This window comes from Salvelinus sp. IW2-2015, linkage group LG27 (assembly GCF_002910315.2).
Source record: "Salvelinus sp. IW2-2015 linkage group LG27, ASM291031v2, whole genome shotgun sequence".
Lineage (NCBI taxonomy): Eukaryota > Metazoa > Chordata > Actinopteri > Salmoniformes > Salmonidae > Salvelinus > Salvelinus sp. IW2-2015.
The window spans coordinates 13704206-13723399 of record NC_036867.1 but is presented as its reverse complement, the minus strand read 5'-3'; the positions used below and the strand labels follow the sequence as shown (position 1 = coordinate 13723399).

Genomic DNA, 19194 nt, shown 5'->3' with positions numbered 1-19194 from the left:
TTGGCCGGATCCGGTACCTCTCATGGCATTAAATATAAATGTCACTTTTTGCAATGTAAAATTTGAATAAACACAATCAAAACACAACCCCCCCTCAAACTCTCATCTCTTCAGCATTGCACTTCATCATTTATTTCCTTATAGAGCCACGCGAACGCTTCTGGAGGAGRTGCAGCATGTCTGATAAATGTAAATAAATTTGCCAAAGTTAGAGTTTCTTTTTTCTTATTTAACCATTATTTAACTAGGCAAGTCAGTTAGCAAGTTCTTATTTACAATGACGGCCTACCCCGACCAAACCCAAACSCGGACGACGCTGGGCCAATTGTGCGCCGCCCTATGGGACTCCCAATCACGGCTGGTTGTGATACAGCTTGGAATCTAACCAGGGTCTGTAGTGACGCCTCTAGCACTGTGCCTTGGTCCGCTGCGCCACTCGGGAGTTACTGCTGTCTGTTCAGAAAGAAATGAAATAATTCAGAATAGCCTACTACACCATGAGAAAGCCTAACATTTTGCCACAGAGGATAAATAGCTTCTTTTAAAAATAGCCTAGCTGTAGTGTGTAACACAATAACAAGGCATAGCCTGCAGTCGGGAACGCGCAGCAAYTATGTCAGTCAACAAACAGCATGCAGACAAAACTGGCCTTTCGCAATATTTCAAATAGTTTACAATCGCGGGAAAACACAGGTTGGAAAGCAAATGTCTCCTGCTGAAAAGAGAAGACTCTAATAATCTTTCAGCTGTAGGCTACTAAACTATTTTATCAACTTCCAAATATTGTTTTACAAAGTAAAACGAGAGAGAGAGAGAGAGAGAGAGAGAGAGAGAGAGATGAGAGAGGAGAGAGAGCAGAGAGAGAGAGAGAGAGAGAGGCCTTATGCGCTTCTCTCTCTCTCTCTCTCTCTCTCTCCTTCTCTCTCCTCTCTCTCTCTCTCTCTCTCTCTCTCTCTCTCTCTCTTCTCTCCTTCTCTCTCCTCTCTCTCTCTCTCTCTCTCTCTCATATGCCATCACCAGCGAGTATAAGCTGCGGATCATTGGTGAGTCAGTGAGACTGAAAAGCATTTTTAGTCCTCCTCCATCATATGATTGTAGAATACAATATGTCTCCTCACACCTAGGCCTGGGTATTGATTATGGTCATTGTAGTTAATTACCATGTTTTCTGCGCTAAACTATGTAGATATTGGCCTGTTGGAACTACAAACTCATTACTACATCGCACAGTATGGGCTTGATCTGATTTATCTACAGAGAAACTGCACAATGTGCGCATGTGAGCTCACAGAAAAAAACCTGACCGAAATGGAATTCAAATAATGAACTGATGTTGGGTCAATAAGTTATTTACAAAATTTTGGTTCATCTCTCTGCACTAATGGACAAAAAATTACATCTTGTCTATCTTATTTTCAAGTTCAAGTTTTTTACTGATATCCACATGGCACGAAAGACACTTAAATACATGGATATTAGCATACACACACAGTAACACATTTCAAGTTGAATCACAAGTAAAATTCATGACATTACGGACACTCAAAGAGTTTTGTTGATTAATTGCAGAGGTAGTGTGTGGTGGACTTTATTTAATCATATACTGTATTGGTGCGATATACTATATACACCATACATTAGCTATGCTTAAAATAGATGTTTTAGTGAACGGTCTGGCCCAAAAATGTTCCTCTTTATTTATTCACTGGGGTTAAAATACTTAAACATGGGCCTTAAAAACAACACAGATCTGAAAATAGGATAGTCTCGAACCACCATAAATCACATTGGGAATAAAACCCAATATGCGTATAGGCATGGCCTGTTGTAGTTAACCTGAGGTTTAAGTCATTTCCTTTCCACCGCGAGATGTATCATTTTTTGGACCTGGCTGCTCGGGGACAGGGGACCGGAGGCAACATAGGCAGAGAGAGGGGCAGGAGGAGAGAGATGGGAGAGATGGGAGAGGAGAGGAGTGAGAGAAGAGAGAGAGAGAGAGAGAGAGAGAGAGAGAGAGAGAGAGGGGCCAGAGAGAGAGCGGGAGAGAGAGGAGAGAGGAGAGGAAGGATGGGAGAGAGAAGAGAGAGAGAGAGAGAAGAGGGAGAGAAGAGAGGGAGAGAGAGAGGAGGGAGAGAGAGAGAGAGAGAGGAGAGAGGGGAGAGAAGAGAGCGGGAGAGAGATGGAGATGAAGAGGGAGTGAGAGAGAGAGAGAGAGAGAGGGCAGAGAGAGAGGACAGGAGTTAGTGCAGTGTAATCTCTACCCGGTGGGGGGGGGAGGGGGGGGAAGGAGGAGGAAAGGGGAGGAGAGAGGAGGGCGAACCGACGCAATGCGCTTTGTTCTGCCCCCCCCCCCCCGCATTTTAGGCCAATCTGTAGGAATTCACCAAATGCAGTAGATAGATTGGCTCTCTGCAGAGGACCCCACAAAATAGTCTCAACTTCTACTCTGCTGCTCTGTGCTGGCATGGAGGGAGAGAAGGAGGGAGGGAAAGAAGGGGGGAAGGTATGTCAGGGGAGCTGGTGTAGGGGTACAGTTCATGGAGAGTGGTACGTGTGTAGCTCCACTCTGAGACAAAGCGAGGGCCCTCGCTGGGAGCGCAATTTGCTAAGATTGACTCCACTTGGTAAATGTCTTGCCGATGCAGGACTTCCATTATGCTATTTGGGGTGGGTTAACAGGAGTACGGGGGTAGGGGGTAAGAGAAGTACGGGGGTAGGTGGTATGGGGTAAGAGGAGTACGGGGGTAGGGGGTAAGAGGAGTATGGGGGTAGGGGGTAAAGGAGTACGGGGGTAAGGGGAATAAGGGAGGGTAAATTGCTTTGACCAAACATATTCACTGCCTAATCTCAACCCTCATCTCTATCCTGCTTCCTGATTGGTTTAAATCATCTACAGTATATGCCCCAGTATGTAAGGAACTGTCAGCAATGCATAGGCACAACGCCAAAAGATCCTGCACAGAGTGACTTATGCAGTGTAAACTAGAACGTTCTTTGCTTCTTTGAGAGAGAGAGAGGGAGACAGCGAGAGAAAAAGGAGGTAGAGAGAGCGGAAGAAGAGAAGTGTATTGATTTACTGGGAAAGGAGAAAGTGCAATCTGCCAACGTTTCTCTCGATGATGAATGGCAGAGAGATTGGCAAGCCAACACTTTAAACACACTTCTTTTATTTAACCTCTACCCTCTTGCCTTGTCTTCTCTCTCACAGTTAGTCTTTGCTGAGTAAAGGATCTGTTTTCTCCCCAGTCAAACACACATGCACACCCACGAAAACACACCCACACGCACACTAGCTGTTTTGCTGAGTCTAGGCCGCTCACACACCTCGTACAGTACTGCAGAGAGCCTCAGCACAGCGAGAGCATTAGGCTAATTTATACAGCGGTAATTAGCCCATTAGACGTGCAACAATCTGGGACAGTAATTCAGCAAAACGCTCCAAAAGTCAACAGGAACTCCCACTGAGCTTAGCCGAACAGTCCCGGAATGTGTTATTTACATGTTGAAAACAGCTTGAGGTCTCAGTGTAAGCAAACACAAGCAAACAACTAGAGCAGTGGTGCAGGGGGCGAGGGATTGATCTGGAGGCGATGGGGACGTTCCGCTGCCCTCCATCCCAAAAAACAACCTCCAACATCACACACACTCCTCGTGATATTGACACAGTCCGCATGGGGTTCCCTTCATGTGAACAGTTGTAGCCGAACAGAGACACAGGTGTGCTGGTGTGATTCTTGATCCTGTGGAGGTGTTTTGCGAGGGAAGGGTCGYTGTCGCACAGTTTGTGGAGTTGAGAGAAGGTGAGGGGATTGTAGGGATCGCAGAGGGGGTTTTGTTATCTAACGTCACGTAGACGTACACACGCTCACTCATTCACGTACACGCGCCGTTACTCATAGTCAGTCATACACGCGCACGCGCCCTCAACGAGCATCTCTCACGCGCTCAACTAAGCCAGCGCTCTCCCACTCCCTCGTCAGTCATCATCTGGCTCCGGGCAGCGGTGAAGGCGGCGTGCCTGAGTGTTGAGATCATGAGCGAGGAGAGAAGTGGCGTAATGAAACTTGGCAGTGCTGCAGGCCCAGCGCCGCCATCATATGTTCCACATTACCCATTCACAAACCTGTGGAGCAGAGCAGGCCCCGGCAGCAGCCCTTTTCCCACTCCGCTTTAGTCTGTTATGACAATCTGTCACTGCGTCTTTGTGCCATTGCACCAGAACTTCGAGGCGCAGAGGAGAAGCTCAGTGGGTTCTGGATGACTGTTCTTCCTCAGTGTCAGGCTGCAGATGACACAGTGTGCGCGTCCCAATGGGCTCCCTTTCCCCTATTTAGTGCCCTGGTCAAAAGTAGTGCACTATGTAGGGAATAGGGAGGCATTTGGGGGGCGCGACTCAGGGGCGCCATTCGGGACGCAGACACAGCGCTGGAGGAGAGCCGGGAGCAGTCAGTACGGGACAGGAGGAATCTCCCCTTATGACAAGTCGTCAACCTTCTGAAGAGGTAACACGGGAGACATTGTTTATGTGAAATTGCGGTTTACATTCGGTGAGAGTATGGTTGACTATTCAGATTATTTTCAAGCGCGGCAACACACAAACTATAGCCATACTCTAGACCTTACTAGACCTTACATTAAGGGAATACATTAACTAATAAGAAACCACTAGAATAATCTGCTTTAGGCTTTATTCTCTCAATCCCCCTCCTCTTTAAAAACCCTTTTATGTGTCCAATAAAAGACAAAGTAATTATCATCCTCTTCTTAATGAAGGGGAAGCAGTAGGCTTTTGGTCCTCAGTAACAGTGTGTTTGTGTTAGAATTACAACTAATGAGTCTGGTCAAAGTGGCCAACTAATTGTCCTTTCATTACACACCCATTTGTAATCACGTCTTAATGAGTTCCGTCCCTAAAAAATATGAAGCGAAAAATTAATACTGCTCTTATGCAAAGTTATGCAGGGTCATTAAAATACTTCAAAAGAATGTGAGACTTATTTGGTACTGGTTAGTGATGAATTGCTGTTGAGTTGCGGTTTTGGAAATGTACTCAAATTGATACATTTTGATAATTTCTTTTCCCCCAAAGCAAAAGTTGCCAGACTGTGCCCATTATTTCTGAGGATTTTGGCCTGTTAGTGACATATTGTATTTGGTTGGTATAGTAAAGAATGCGTCTCAAATGGCACACTATTCCCTATATGGTGCACTACTTTTGACCACCCTATGTGCCCTGGGCAAAAACTAGTGCACTAAATAGGGAATAAGGTGCCATTTTGGATGCAGAGTTCTGCTTTACCCTATAATGGTTTACTTAATCATACTCACATTGCCATGGGCGGTTATAGGACCTCTGTGCAGTTGGGGCAAATGCATACACATTACACTCTCTCCTATGGAAGGCTAGTCCATACAGTGGCGTTGTGGCAGCAGCGAAGGGGACGCTAAAAGCTGTGACACGCGCATTAACTCTCCCAGCTGTGTCTGTATTCTAAAGAGGCCCCTGAATACATGCAGGGGCAATTTACTCCCAGGCAACCAAGTAGTCCCCACAGGAGACAGTGGTGATGGATTGTGGGATGGAGCTCTCTCTCTCTCTCTCTCTCTCTCTCTCTCTCTCTCTCTCTCTCTCTCTCTCTCTCTCTCTCTCTCTCTCTCTCTCTCTCTCTCTCTCTCTCCTCTCTCTCGTCTCTCTCTCTCTCTTCTCTCTCTCTCTCTCTCCTCCTCTCTCTCTCTCTCTCTCTCCCTCTCTCTCTCTCTCTCTCTCTCTCTCTCTCTCTCTCTCTCTCTTCTCTCTCTCTCTCTCTCTCTACGGGCTCTATCTTCTCCCTCCCTCTCTCTTTCTATCTATCTTCCCTTGTTCTCGGCACTGCATACATTCCCTCAAGTGGCACACAAGGCTGTTAGCCTGCCTAATGGAGGTAGTGTGGCATGGCGTAAAAGAGGTGGCAGAGCCTATTTAGATAGAGGCCCTGCTAAAGTAAACTTCAGACAGGGATTCAAATAAACCAGCTCCCCTAATCGACTGCTGAGGGCTGAGGCGAAGGAGGAGTGTGGACTGACACCAGAGGGGAGGGCGGGAGGAGAGGAGACCGATGAAGGGGGGAGGAAAGAGGAGAAGAAGCAGGGGGAGGGACTGGGGTGTGTTGAGTGAGCCGCTCCAGAGGGATAAACAGAGGGGGGATCTGGGTAATCTAGAGTAGAGCGGCGGATGTAGTGAAGGAGGAGGTGGGGGAGGTGAAGGGGGAGGAGGTGAGGGAGGATGGGGGAGGTGAGAAGGGAGGTGGTGTAAGAGGAGCTGTAGCATGCATTCAGTCTGGAGGAGGGGTGGAGGAGAGATCAACGAAGTAGAGGTTCTGCAGTCTGAAATCTCTGTAGACCCTCCCTAGACCTCTCTCRTGCCTCACGGGTTGAAGTTACAGCCCAGGGTTTGACTGGAGTGGTCAAGGATATGGCTTAGAGACCCTAGCAAACCTATACTGCTTAGTGCATCGGAGCTAAGAGTTGTTAGGTAAACACAAGTGATAGCAGATTCCACCCTTTTACCTCCTCTCGTTCAGAGAAGACCAGGCCAAACATGAGTCATCAGAAGGAAGCGATCAAAGAGACAGATACTCAGAGGTCAAACACAGTGCCAGAGTGCTGCTACAGTAGGTATTCTAGCTAGCATGTCTCTTTGCTTTCTTGTCTTTCTTACAAAAACAAGTTCATTTCAAATGATTTTTCACATTTGCGTAATACAATGGAAAGTTTTTTTTGACTATTACAGACTTGTTCCATAGCATGTGTTTTGAGCCTTGTGATCAAAGTATCCTTTTCCATGTTAAGACATGTTAAGACATGTTAAGACATGTTAAGACATGTTAAGATCATTATATACTCTTGCTTTACAATGCAAGCCATTATTTATTATTATAACTGGTGTGCAATCATAGAAAACATTCCTAATCTATTCACCAGGATGCATCTGATTTATGGCTGTCTGCTTACATGAAACGTAAAGCAACTCAACACATTTCTCTTTTAAGACATGCAAGCCCTGCAATTCCACTAAACAAGGCCTGTCTGAGTTGTGCCCTGTTGGTTGAGCAGGGGCAGGGCAGGTAGCCAAGCTGTAAGTCATGTATTAATAAGGAGTGTTGAGGTAGTGTGTGTTGAGGTAGTGTTTAGGTAGTGATTGTTAAGGGTAGATAGTGTCAAAGTAGTGATTGTTGAGGTAGAACAGCAGGTCTGACGGGGCCAYGGGGGGTAAACCTCTCGGTGTTGTTGCCCAGCAGTGGGCCCTGTGTTTGGCATTGACKAGGGGGCACAACTAAATCCAGCTGTTGGGCACCACTCCCCTGGCTGCCTGCCCATCCTCCTGCTGGCACACGGGCGCCAGATGTTTACACACTAAAAACACATCCTATCACGAAGCGCCCTCCTCCCCTCCCTGTTTGACTGTGTTCTGCCAGTTCAGGCGCCTGCTCACAGATAAAGACTCACTGCGTACAGGTCTGCAGACAGGCTTTTTTATTATGATGTGACTCGTGTGTGTGTGTGTGTTTCTGTGTTCATGTACACTACCATTCAAAAGTTTGGGGTCACTTAGAAATTTCATTTTTTTTTTTAAGAAAAGCTCATTTTTTGTCCATTAAAATAACATCAAATTGATCAGAAATACAGTTTAGACATTGTTAATGTTGTAAATGACTACTGTAGCTGGAAATGGCAGATTGTTTATGGAATATCTACATAGGCATTAAGAGGCCCATTATCAGAAACCATCACTCCTGTGTTCCAATGGCACGTTGTGTTAGCTAATCCAAGTTTATCATTTTAAAAGGCTAATTGATCATCAGAAAACCCTTTTGCAATTATGTTAACACAGCTGAAAATTGTTGTTCTGAATAAAGAAGCAATWAAACWGACCTTCTTTAGACTAGCTGAGTATCTGGAGCATCAGCATTTGTAGGTTCGACTTCAGGCTCAAAATGGCCAGAAACAAAGCACTTTCTTCTGAAACTCGTCAGTCTATTCTTGTTCTGAGAAATTAAGGCTATTACATGCGAGAAATTGCCAAGAAATTGCCAGTTTCAACGTCAACAGTGAAGAGGCGACTCCGGGATGTTGGCCTTCTAGGCAGAGTTGCAAAGCCATATCTCAGACTGGCCCAAAAAAAWGWAAATATTAAGATAGGCAAAAGAACACAGTGTATATAATGTATATATTCCATTAAAAATCTGCCGTTTCCAGCTACAACAGTCATTTACAACATTAACAATGTCTACACTGTATTTCTGATCAATTTTATGTTATTTTATTGGACAAAAAATGTGCTTTTCTTTCAAAAACAAGGACATTTCTCAGTGACCCCAAACTTTTGAATGGTAGTGTATGTGCGTGTGTGATTTAATCCCTTCCACTTTTAAAAGGGTAGGGTTTCAAGTAGCCCCTCGGGTAGTATGGGCAAGATGCACTCACATAGACATAGCCCATGTTTGAACTTGTCCTACAATGGACATACAGTATGATGTATTCAAAACACAACATTCCAGCGCTAGCTCGAGGGATTATATACCATAGGATAGAGCAGGGKTCATCAACTAGATTCAGKGSCGGGKCGACATCTTCTTGAGCAGATGGTCAGGGGGTCGGAACATAATTACAAATCATTTGTAGACTGCAAATTGGCTACAAGAAGTACAAACAGATATAATATTTGACTAAAACATAATAATTTCAAACCTTGCTTACATTTGTATACAATCACATATACAGTATCTCTTTATTAAGAATGGGAATACTTTGGAACAGATTTCCAAAATTAAAATCACTTGGAGCTGATTTTCTGGTGTTTTTACAGTCTTTTATATCCCCCCAAAAATATACACTACCGGTCAAATGTTTTAAACACCTACTCATTCAAGGGTTTTTCTTTATTTTTTACTATTTTCTACATTGTAGAATAATAGTGAAGACATCAAAGCTATGAAATAGCACATGTGGAATCATGTAGTAACCAAAAAAGTTTTAAACAAATCAAAATACATTTTATATTTTATATTCTTCAAATAGCCACACTTTGCCTTGATGACAGATTTGCACACTCTTAGCGTTCTCTCAACCAGCTTCACCTGGAATCCTTTTCCAACAGTCTTGAAGGAGTTCGCACATATGTGACTCACCACCTGGATTCGGTCTTACGTAGCAAAATTTTAAATMGTGTTTTTRACATTGGATAAAAGTAGAGACTCAGAGCTACAAAATGGTATATCATACACTGCATTTGAGGAACAATGGGAAAGTAATTCTGCTTTGAAAGTTGATCAACTTGTAAACTCACTTTTGAGAAAATGGCCTTTGAATGTTTTGGTATCTAGTGAAGAGCTCTTTTTTTGTCTACAATCATTCAGCGTCGGAGCGCACACTTGACGATGATTTGTTTACCTCTGAATAACATGAAAACAGCCTAACCAGCTCTGCTGGCAACTATTGCATTACTCTTTTTTTTGCAAACGTTTACTGACACCGGCCATGTTCAACGGGTGTTGTACACACAWCACGTATCGTTAGCTAACAAGCCAGCCAGCTAACGTTATCTAGTTAAACAACAATGAACAGTGCCAACAATGCCACAGTGCTGGGAGCTAACCAACCAGGTTCAATGTTAGCTAGCTAACATTAGGCTCTAACTAGAAAAGCAAACGGCTCTGGGAAACAAATTTTAACATCAGCTAGGGAGCCAGCCAGCGAATGTTAGCTAGCTAGCTAACAGTACACTTTAGCTTGAAATGAAACCACTTTCTGTCAAAATAGAAACATGTAATATCTGAAAATGTTGCTAGCTATCTTACCTGTATACATCATCATGCATGATGGACACGTCGACCTGTCAGGAATGCCGTACCACAGTTGCCCTTAGTTTGAAGATGTAATCTGGTGACTGGTGTTTTCTCCATCTCTTTAGCTATCATACTCCAATTCCACTGATTTCAAAACTTGATCCTCCGGAAAGTGGAGAGCAACACTTATGCAGCTCCACTACACAGTACATAAAAAAAGCTTTGTTCGACAGGATTACCAACACAGACTGATGAGCTCAAAAAGACAGAAGCCTTCTATATGGCAGACCAATCCGAACTCCTCTCTCAGCATGTCCAACACACTAATTATCTCAGCCAATCATGGCTAGTGGGAAGGTTACTGTCTTTTCCTGTGGCTTAACCAACAAGGCTCGTAATTTAACAATTTTATTCATATTTACAAATGGCATACAAGTTTGTTATTAAAGCACATAAAAGATCACATGTTCGAGAAGGCATTTCCGCCAAAATGTTTAACATTCAAAGGGCTCTCCTGTGAACTCGTGACTTGTGACATACGCCTAGTTTCCTGAATCGGGTCACATATGCTGAGCACTTGTTGGCTGCTTTTCCTTCGCTCTACGGTCCGACTCATCCCAAACCATCTCAATTTGGTTGAGGTCAGTGGATTGTGGAAGCCAGGTCATCTGATGCAGCACTCCATCACTCTCCTTCTTGGTAAAATAGCCAGTACACAGCCTGCAGGTGTGTTGGGTCATTGTCCTGTTGAAAAACAAATGATAGTCCCACTAAGCCCAAACCAGATGAGCAGYCGTAACGCTGCAAAATGCTGTGGTAGCCATGCTGGTTAAGTGTGCCTTGAATTCTAAATAAATCACAGTGTCACCAGCAAAGCACCCCAGCACCATAACACCTCTTCCTCCATTCTTTACGGTGGGWAATACACATGCGGAGATCATCCGTTCACCCACACTGCGTCTCACAAAGACARGGCGGTTGGAACCAATAATCTCCCATTTGYACTCCAAACCAAAGGACAAATTTCCACCGGTCTAATGTCCATTGCTCGTGTTTCTTGGCCCAAGCAAGTCTCTGCTTCTTATTGGTGTCTTTTAGTAGTGATTTCTTTGCAGTAATTTGACCACGAAGGCCTGATTCACACAGTCTCCTCTGAACAGTTGATGTTGAGTTGTGTCTGTTACTTGAACTCTGTGAAGCATTTATTTGGTCTGCAATTTCTGAGGCCGGTAACTTTAATGAACTTTTCCTCTGCAGCAGAGGTAACTCTGGGTCTTCCATTCCTGTGGCGGTCCTCATGAGAGTCAGTTTCATCATAGTGCTTGATGGTTTTTGCGACTGCACTTGAAGAAACTTTCAAAGTTCTTMACATTTTCTGTATTGACTGACCTTCATGTCTTAAAGTAATGATGGACTGTCGTTTCTCTTTGCGTATTTGAGCGGTTCTTGTCATAATATGGACTTGGTCTTTTACCATATATACCCCCCCTACATTGTCACAACACAATTGATTGGCTCAAACGTATTAAGAAAGAAAGAAATTCCACAAATTAACTTTGAGGAAGGCACACCTGTTAATTGAAATGCATTCCAGGTGACTCCGTCATGAAGCTGGYTGAGAGAATGCCAAYACTGTGCAAAGCTGTCAACAAAGAATCTCAAATATAAAATATATTMTGATTTGTTTAACACTTTTCTGGTTACTACATGATTCCATATGTGTTATTTAATAGTTGTGARGTCTTCACTATTATTCTTCAATGTAGAAAATAGTACAAATAAAGAAAAACACTTGAATGAGTAGGTGTTCTGAAACTTTTGACCAGTAGTGCATTTGTTATTTATTTTTTGTTCTGAAAACTTGTGCGGCCAAATAAAATCACCTGCGGGGGGCGCCATTTGGGGAACCCTGGGATAGAGGGTGCAATTGAGGTGGGGATACTTGAACTTCTGTAGTTGTATGTTTCCAGKCCCTGAAAATTCAGCAGCTTCTCTCTCGGGGTAAAAATAGCCAAGTGCTTGGGAGCTGATATTATGCAAATGTTTWAATGTTTTATATGAGGAATTAGACAGCCTCCCACTTCTTTCAGACAGTTGTGACGAATCATTTCCCTGCTTCCAAACGCATCCTCCATTTTTCTCCCAATTCCCTCAGTGGTTGTTCCTCAGTGTTAGTCTTTGTGTAAAAAGTGTATTTATGCCTGATCAGCCGCCTTACAGCAAGAAAAAGAAAAATGGCGCCGTCCCCTTGCAGTTAATTTGTGTCTCGGTTTATTTTGAGTTATATCCCTGAGTTGTTTTAGGTGGACTTCCTAGTGAACATTCCAAGGCAGTGAGGCTTTTTAGTTCAGTTGTTTTTAATGAGGTCTCATTTGGGCAGGGCCTCCTGAAAGATAGCCATCAACCACTGCTTTTCATTACTCTGCCCTTAGACCGGCTGAAGAAGCACATTACTTAGGAATGCCCATAAAAACACATTGAGTCAATACATGCAACCATGATTCAATGGTTGGTAAAGAGATATGTGCTTTAAAGCTGATGGTCTGTTTAACGCTCTTTTTTTTCTATTTGTCCCCTTGTCTTTCTCTCTTTCTCTCTTACCCCTATGCAGCCCCGCCACAGTTCTTTCCTGCCTTCCATCCGCCGGTGCCCATCGATGACAGACACGCCCAGGGACGCTACATCTACGAGCCGTCCCCTGTTCCCCCGCTGCACGTGTGAGTGTCACAGACTGTACACACACACACACACACACACACCACACACACACACACAACACACACACACACACACACACACACACACACACACACACACACACACACACACACACACACACACACACACACACACACACACACACACCACACACACACACACACACACACACACAACCCCTCCTACATGAACCACACACACACCGAGACACTTCTTCTCAACAGAAAATAATGCATAGGAGTTTGTCAGGTCTACTGAGAAGTCTTTTGGATATCAGTATCATATCATTGGTATCAGTATCAACTCAAAGTAGTGGTAATGACAATATAAATATGTTTCTCCTGTTTTTCTCTGGAGTGTTGCATCCTCCTCAGAGATGCTCTGTGCTCCCCAGATCAAAGGCCACGGGCCCTGTCTGGCAGCAACATGATCCACATGTCAGAGACAGGCAATAACACGTGTCAGAACATGGAGACGAGAACACCGGGCGTGTGATTCTCATAAGCACAGTGATCAAGCCTTGTCAAGACGAGACGATGCAACCTCAACCTGACATACACACCTTCACTGATACACGAGAAACTCTACTGACATGCACACCTACTGACACACAAATAATTGTACTGACATACACACCTTCACACACACATTTTCTGACACGCACTGTACCATGTATACACCCCCCCCCCGCCACAACACACACACCACATACATGATCACACATAAGTAAGTGCATTAAGCAGAGGAATATGTATGGGTTGAGTCTCCCATTCCCATATTTCTCCTAAGGTTTCACTGACGTTGGTTGGCCAGGTCAGCAGCTACACATCAAATGTGCTCTGTACTAGGGGATTCCTCAGTTTCTGTGCGGCGCGCGCCACACACACACACACACACACACACACACACACAACACACACACACCACACACACACACACACACACACACAACAACACACACACACACACACACCACACTAGCCCTCTCTCTTCTCACTCTCATTCACTTCTCTTCCTCCTTCTCCCCTCTCTTTCTCTGTCTTTTCTTCTACCGCTTTCTCCCTCTGTTCTGCCTGAACAGTGAGGACTAGCAGTGGATGTTCTGTTGCCCTTGCGGCGCTACATTCTAACCCGGAGACAGGAAGGAAGCGATCAGTGCGCGACGGGGACAAATTGGATGGGGCAGCATTATGTTTTATATTCTTCATCATTATCAACTCCCCCCCTCCACCCTCACCCGCCCTCGTGCTCGGGAGTCATATCTCTCCCTTGCCGATGTGCCACTAAGCGTAATGAATTTTTTATGTCCCCCCCCATTCAACCCCTCTCCCTCTCTCCCTGAGGTAAGGAGAGAGGGAGAGGTGAGGAAATAAAAAAGAGTTGATGATTGATGCCCTGTGTCAGCGCAAACAAAATACCAAATATAATTTAGCATTTAGCTTATGTGGAGATAATGGGGAGAACACGCGCTGCCAACACGGCTCAAACAAACAGTCGTGCTTGTTATCAGTCAAAGGCGCTTTGGAGAGATCTGGAGCACAGGTTAGGGGGAAGTYGGAGACATGGAACCCACTGAATTAAATTAGGGGGGGAAGAGAAGAGAAGTTGCGCTGCACCGAACAAACGTGTTCAGTCACTCGCTCTCTGTCCAGACGGGAGTTATCTGGCTGGGCGCTTCGTTTGCTCAACCAGTCAGTGGAGGCATGGTCGCCGCTGTACTTACCGCCTGTTTATCCACTTGTATTGCTGCTTAATACGACACGCCGTGCTGAAAGGCCCCATTTTTCATTATTACAAGTCAGTTGTTTAGAGGACGGTCTTATTCAAATTGACTTGGGTACTAGTACACGCATTACCGAGTTACACATGTCCCTTTCAAATCGGAACCTCCGCTCCTCCGCTCACAATGTCATTACTTTTGCTGCTTTTTAGAGTAGGCAACAGTGTTACATGCTATTGAAGTTAAGTTTACGGTCTGTATAGTCCATCTACAGATGACAGAGTTATGTAGGCTACTGTAGTTTTGCTTCAGATTTGGACTGTAACGTACTCAGTATTGTTTTGGAACCATACATCTGGCAATTTGGTCTCATGCACAGTGTTTTTAAGAATTTCTTATAAAGGAATTTCTTATAAAGCATTTTGATCCAGTCACCCCCAACAATGCAGTCAGTGGTCTTGTACACAGAGAGAACAGGCATGGTCCTTCAGGGACCAGGGGGACAGGTGGGGGGGATTTCAGAGAGAAATATTGAATTGTTTTAAGACAAGCTCTCCTTAGTGAGCAGAATGAATCGTTATTAGCCCTCTTAAAGATATGGCTAAGTACACAGTAGAGTATTATTGCCATTACTTCCCCATGCAGGGCTCTCATTATAGCTGGTAATTACAGTGGGTCTGGCCCTGCGGCGGTACAATCAATCCAGCCTCGCTAACGCTAGCTGCCGCGCTAACGCTAACAGCGCTAATTCTAACGCTAGGACTGTGTCCGGTAGAAAAACAAGCTGCCACCGCCGGCTCATTTTCCCATGATATGTTCTGCCGTCTAACCGACGTCGCAAATGAACAGAATCCTATCCTATTATTGTGATGGGTATAATTGAAACATGTTTATTTATGGCCTGGTGCCGCAGACGAGGGAGGAACGAAGGAGCGTTAGGCTACGCTAACAGCACTGGGCGATATGAGGCTGACAGAATTAAATTAAAAGCTCATAAAATGAAATATGCTCTGTATTAGCTGCTTGACACTTAATTTGCCTTCAAATGAGCGGAGGAAATCACAAATTAACTGTCCTTTGTCCCCCCCCCTCTCTCTCTCCTGCTGCACACCACCTCTATTAGGAAGGGGAGAGTGCAATTACAGGCAGGAGCTAGGAGAATCGTTTACTTTATAAATTCTTGCAGGGAAGGCACCCGCCATTCCATATTAAAGATGGAGGGTCAGGGGTTGCCGTCGTCGTGTGGGTGCAGGGCATTGATTACGTAGGTACACATAATAGGGGGTTGTAGTCCTGCATGTCTAAAATGGGAAACTGTGGAGTCTTAGAGACCAGCAGAGCTCTGACCAACCACTTTTTATAACTATTGAATCATTGAGTCAGTGCAGCTGATCTAGGATCAGTAGGCCTTTCCTACACTACTGTCAGATCAATATGTGTGTCCCTTAGTGTCTCTGGCCTGGGAACAGCTGACCTCCAGTCCTATTGATGGAGATCCACCCCTCCACCACTCTTCCTCTAGAGAAGATGCTTCCTCTCTTCCTGCTTAAATAAACACACAGACCAGTGAAGAGCAAGCTCTCCATGGGAGCTCTCGTCCCCACCACCGCTCCCATTGTGTCAGCCCGGCTTAATGGGGGGGCTGCATGGGGGGGCTGCATGGGGGAGGCCGGGGCCAAAGAGAAGAGACCGCTCCTTTCATAGGGGGCATTATTGGACCGAAGACGGCCAACCACAAAACAAAAGGCCCTCTCTTGTGACTCAGCGCCTGGTCTCGGTCACCCGGAGACGGGCCGGGAACAAACAGAGGTATTCGACTACAAGTCAATTATCTGCATGAGAGTTTACTTAGGAGTTAGAGGCCCTTGTGCTTGAATGTGGCCACTAAAACAACAAGATGCTCTTAGGGAATAAGTGATTGACTCATGGCTGTTTGCGTAGCCACGGTCGTTGCGATATAGTGATTTGCTTAGGAATTAGCTCAAATGATCTACTCCTGAGTACACAATGGAGTGTGTAAACTAAGGTATCTCCACAGACTCGCATTCACTCGGATAATGTTTGCATATTGTCATGTTAATGTTAGTTCTGTCATTGTCTCAGATAACATACTGTATGAATACTGATTATTTTCTTGGACATGGCCAACGAGACATTATGAATCTGGTGCAAAATATATTTGATATGTGCCCTTTCAACTCAGACACTACAGTCCATTATGGCAGTTAGTTGCAACATGATTTGTAACTTTTTCCCATTTGTTTGTGTTTTCTCCTGAGGATTCTCTCTGGCATTGCTTGTCTTATAGTAATGATGTCAGAAAGTCACAATATAGAAAAAATACTGAATTGGCACAATGTTCTGTGTTTAGTATTTCGTATTTTATTGGGATCCCCAATTAGCAGCTGCCAAGGGAGGGGCTAATCTTCCAGGGGTTCAAACAGGAAACAAAACAAATAACATGCGTAATAGACATAATATACTGTACCTAACACAACATAATACTGCATAACACTACATAATCTCCTGTCTCTGCCTCACACTTCAGAAAAAGGAGATGGCTCCTGCCTTATGAGCCATTCCGGCTCGCACAAGCCAAGGCTCGTGCAAGGCCACCCACTTACATGATACAATACATAATAGAGTGCAAATTACAATACAAAATATATCAAAATGGCGGTGTCTCGTAAGGTGTTCTTTGATCTAGGTTTTGAATCTGGTTTTATTGCTAGCTTGAGTTACCTGGGGTGGCAGAGAGTTTCGTGTAGTCATGGCTCTTGGAACTGTGAAGAGACCTCTGATTACATGTCTTGTGTTGTACCGCTGAGTGTCTGAACTGTGTGCCAGCTGCTTTTCAACTTTGAGCCAGGAGAGATTGACATGCAAGTCATCCCCCCCCCCCCCCGTGTAAATCTAAGTGCAATACGTGCTGCTCTATTCTGGACCAACTGCAATTTACCGATGTCTCTCTTTGCTGCACATTAACACACAACTGGGAAGTAGCCCAGGTGCGACACAACTAGGGCCTGTAGGACCTACAGTATCTGGTTGACTGAGATGTCAAGAAAGCAGAGCAACGCCTTATCATGGACAGACCTCTTCCAATTTTTAGCAACCATTGAGTCTATACGTTTTGACTATGACAGCTTGCTATCTAGGGTTACACCCAGCAGTCTAGTCTCTTCGCTACATTATTCAATAGTAGATCTAAATGAGGTTTAGCATTGAGCGAGTGATTTGACCCCCAAAAAATGCTTTTAGTTTTTGAAATATTTAGCATCAGCCTATTGTTAGTTACCCATTCTAAAACTGACTGGAGTCTATGTTAAGGGTGTCAGTTATTTATTTTACTGTCGTAGCTGATGTGTATACTGTTGAGTCGTCACTGAACGTTGACACAGGCTTTCTTCAAGGTCAATGGAAGGTCATTAATAAAAGCAGAAAATAATAATGGCCCTAGCCGGCTGCCCTGCGGTACACCACACTCAACCAAATTTGGATTAGAGAGGTTTTAAAGAAACCCCTCTGTGTTCTATTTGATAGGCAATGATAAGGCAGGGAATGCAAATCCATAACACCTAAGTTTTTTCAGCAATAGTGGCCTGGGACTTTAATGCAGGGAAACTTAAATCCGTTTTACATCATTTCTACCAGCATGTTAAATGTGCAACCAGAGGGAAAAAAACTCTAGACCACCTAGGTCTAGGTCCAAAAGCCCTAGTTGTGTCGCACCTGTGCTTCTTCCCAGTTGTGTGTTAATGTGCAGCAAAGAGAGACATCGGTAATCAGCTTCTACCCCCAAGCCATAGGACTCCTGAACATCTAATCAAATGGCTACCCAGACTATGACTATTGTGAATGGCCCCCCCCCCCCGCCCCCCCCCCCCCCCCCCCCCCCCTCTTTTTACCGCTGGCGCCTATTCCTCTGTTATTTAATCTATGCCATAGCACTTTAACTCTACCTACATGCACATACATTACCTAAATACGTAGAACTAACCGGTGCCCCCGTACATGTACTCTGCTACTAGTACCCCCTGTATATAACCTCACTATGTGTTATATGTTATGGTTGCTCTTTAATTACTGTTTACTTTTTCTTTCTTATTTTGTGCTTAGCTATTATTTACTTAACACATATTTTTTCTTAAAAACGCTTTGATTGGTTAAGGGCTTTGTAAGTAAGCTTTCACTGTAAGTCTACCACCTGTGGTATTCAGCGCATGTGAGAAATGTTGTTGATTTGCTCTCAAATGATATCAAAGCTGCACTTAAACATAACAAAAACAGCCTCCAAACAACTCTTTACTATACAGTGTCTTTCAGCCAATCATGGTAATTTGTGTGTCAGTTGCCAAGCATGTTCAGACAATGCCCTTCCCTATAAGCAGTGCTGAAAGTCTGTGGTTCAATTGTTTTCTGTAAAATAACTTTTATATTTGGCAAAACACCACTTTTTCCCCAAAACCTTGCTAAGCCACTGTGGTTTTAGTGGTGATATACTTGTTGCACCTGGTATTGATGGTGCGTGTGGTGTGTGTGTGTGTGGTTGTGTTGGTGCAACTGGAATTTGTGTGATGTGTGTGTGAATGATAGTGGGGGGTGGGTGTGTGTGTGTGTGTGTTGTGTGTGTGTGTGTGTGTTGTGTTGGCCATGTAAAGGTATGCTGCTTGCCTGTCTGTGTGGTTTATTGCATTAGCAGAAGTGTGTTTTGTTTACACAGCTGGTCTCCAAACGGACTGTAGGTATTCTTGTGCGGTACTACCAGGGGAAGCAGGTCCCATTAATTTAGACAACTCAGCACGCTGTTAGGCGCAGTAAAACCATAGTATACTACCAGAAAGAGGGTGTATTGATTTTCATGCTATTTCCGAGAATGAATGCATCCATCTGAGTAACAACATACTGAAACATTTTTGATCTCTCTCTTTT

The 19194-nt window shown here is 44.4% G+C and overlaps 1 protein-coding gene across 1 annotated transcript in view; it reads left to right on the top strand.

The window, feature by feature from the left end:
* Positions 1-19194, top strand: part of LOC111953336 (transcriptional activator GLI3-like) — a 151443-nt gene that overhangs the window by 76322 nt on the left and 55927 nt on the right. The window contains 1 exon segment of the mRNA XM_070435400.1: positions 12436-12541. Within this exon segment, the coding sequence (XP_070291501.1) occupies positions 12436-12541 (106 nt within the window).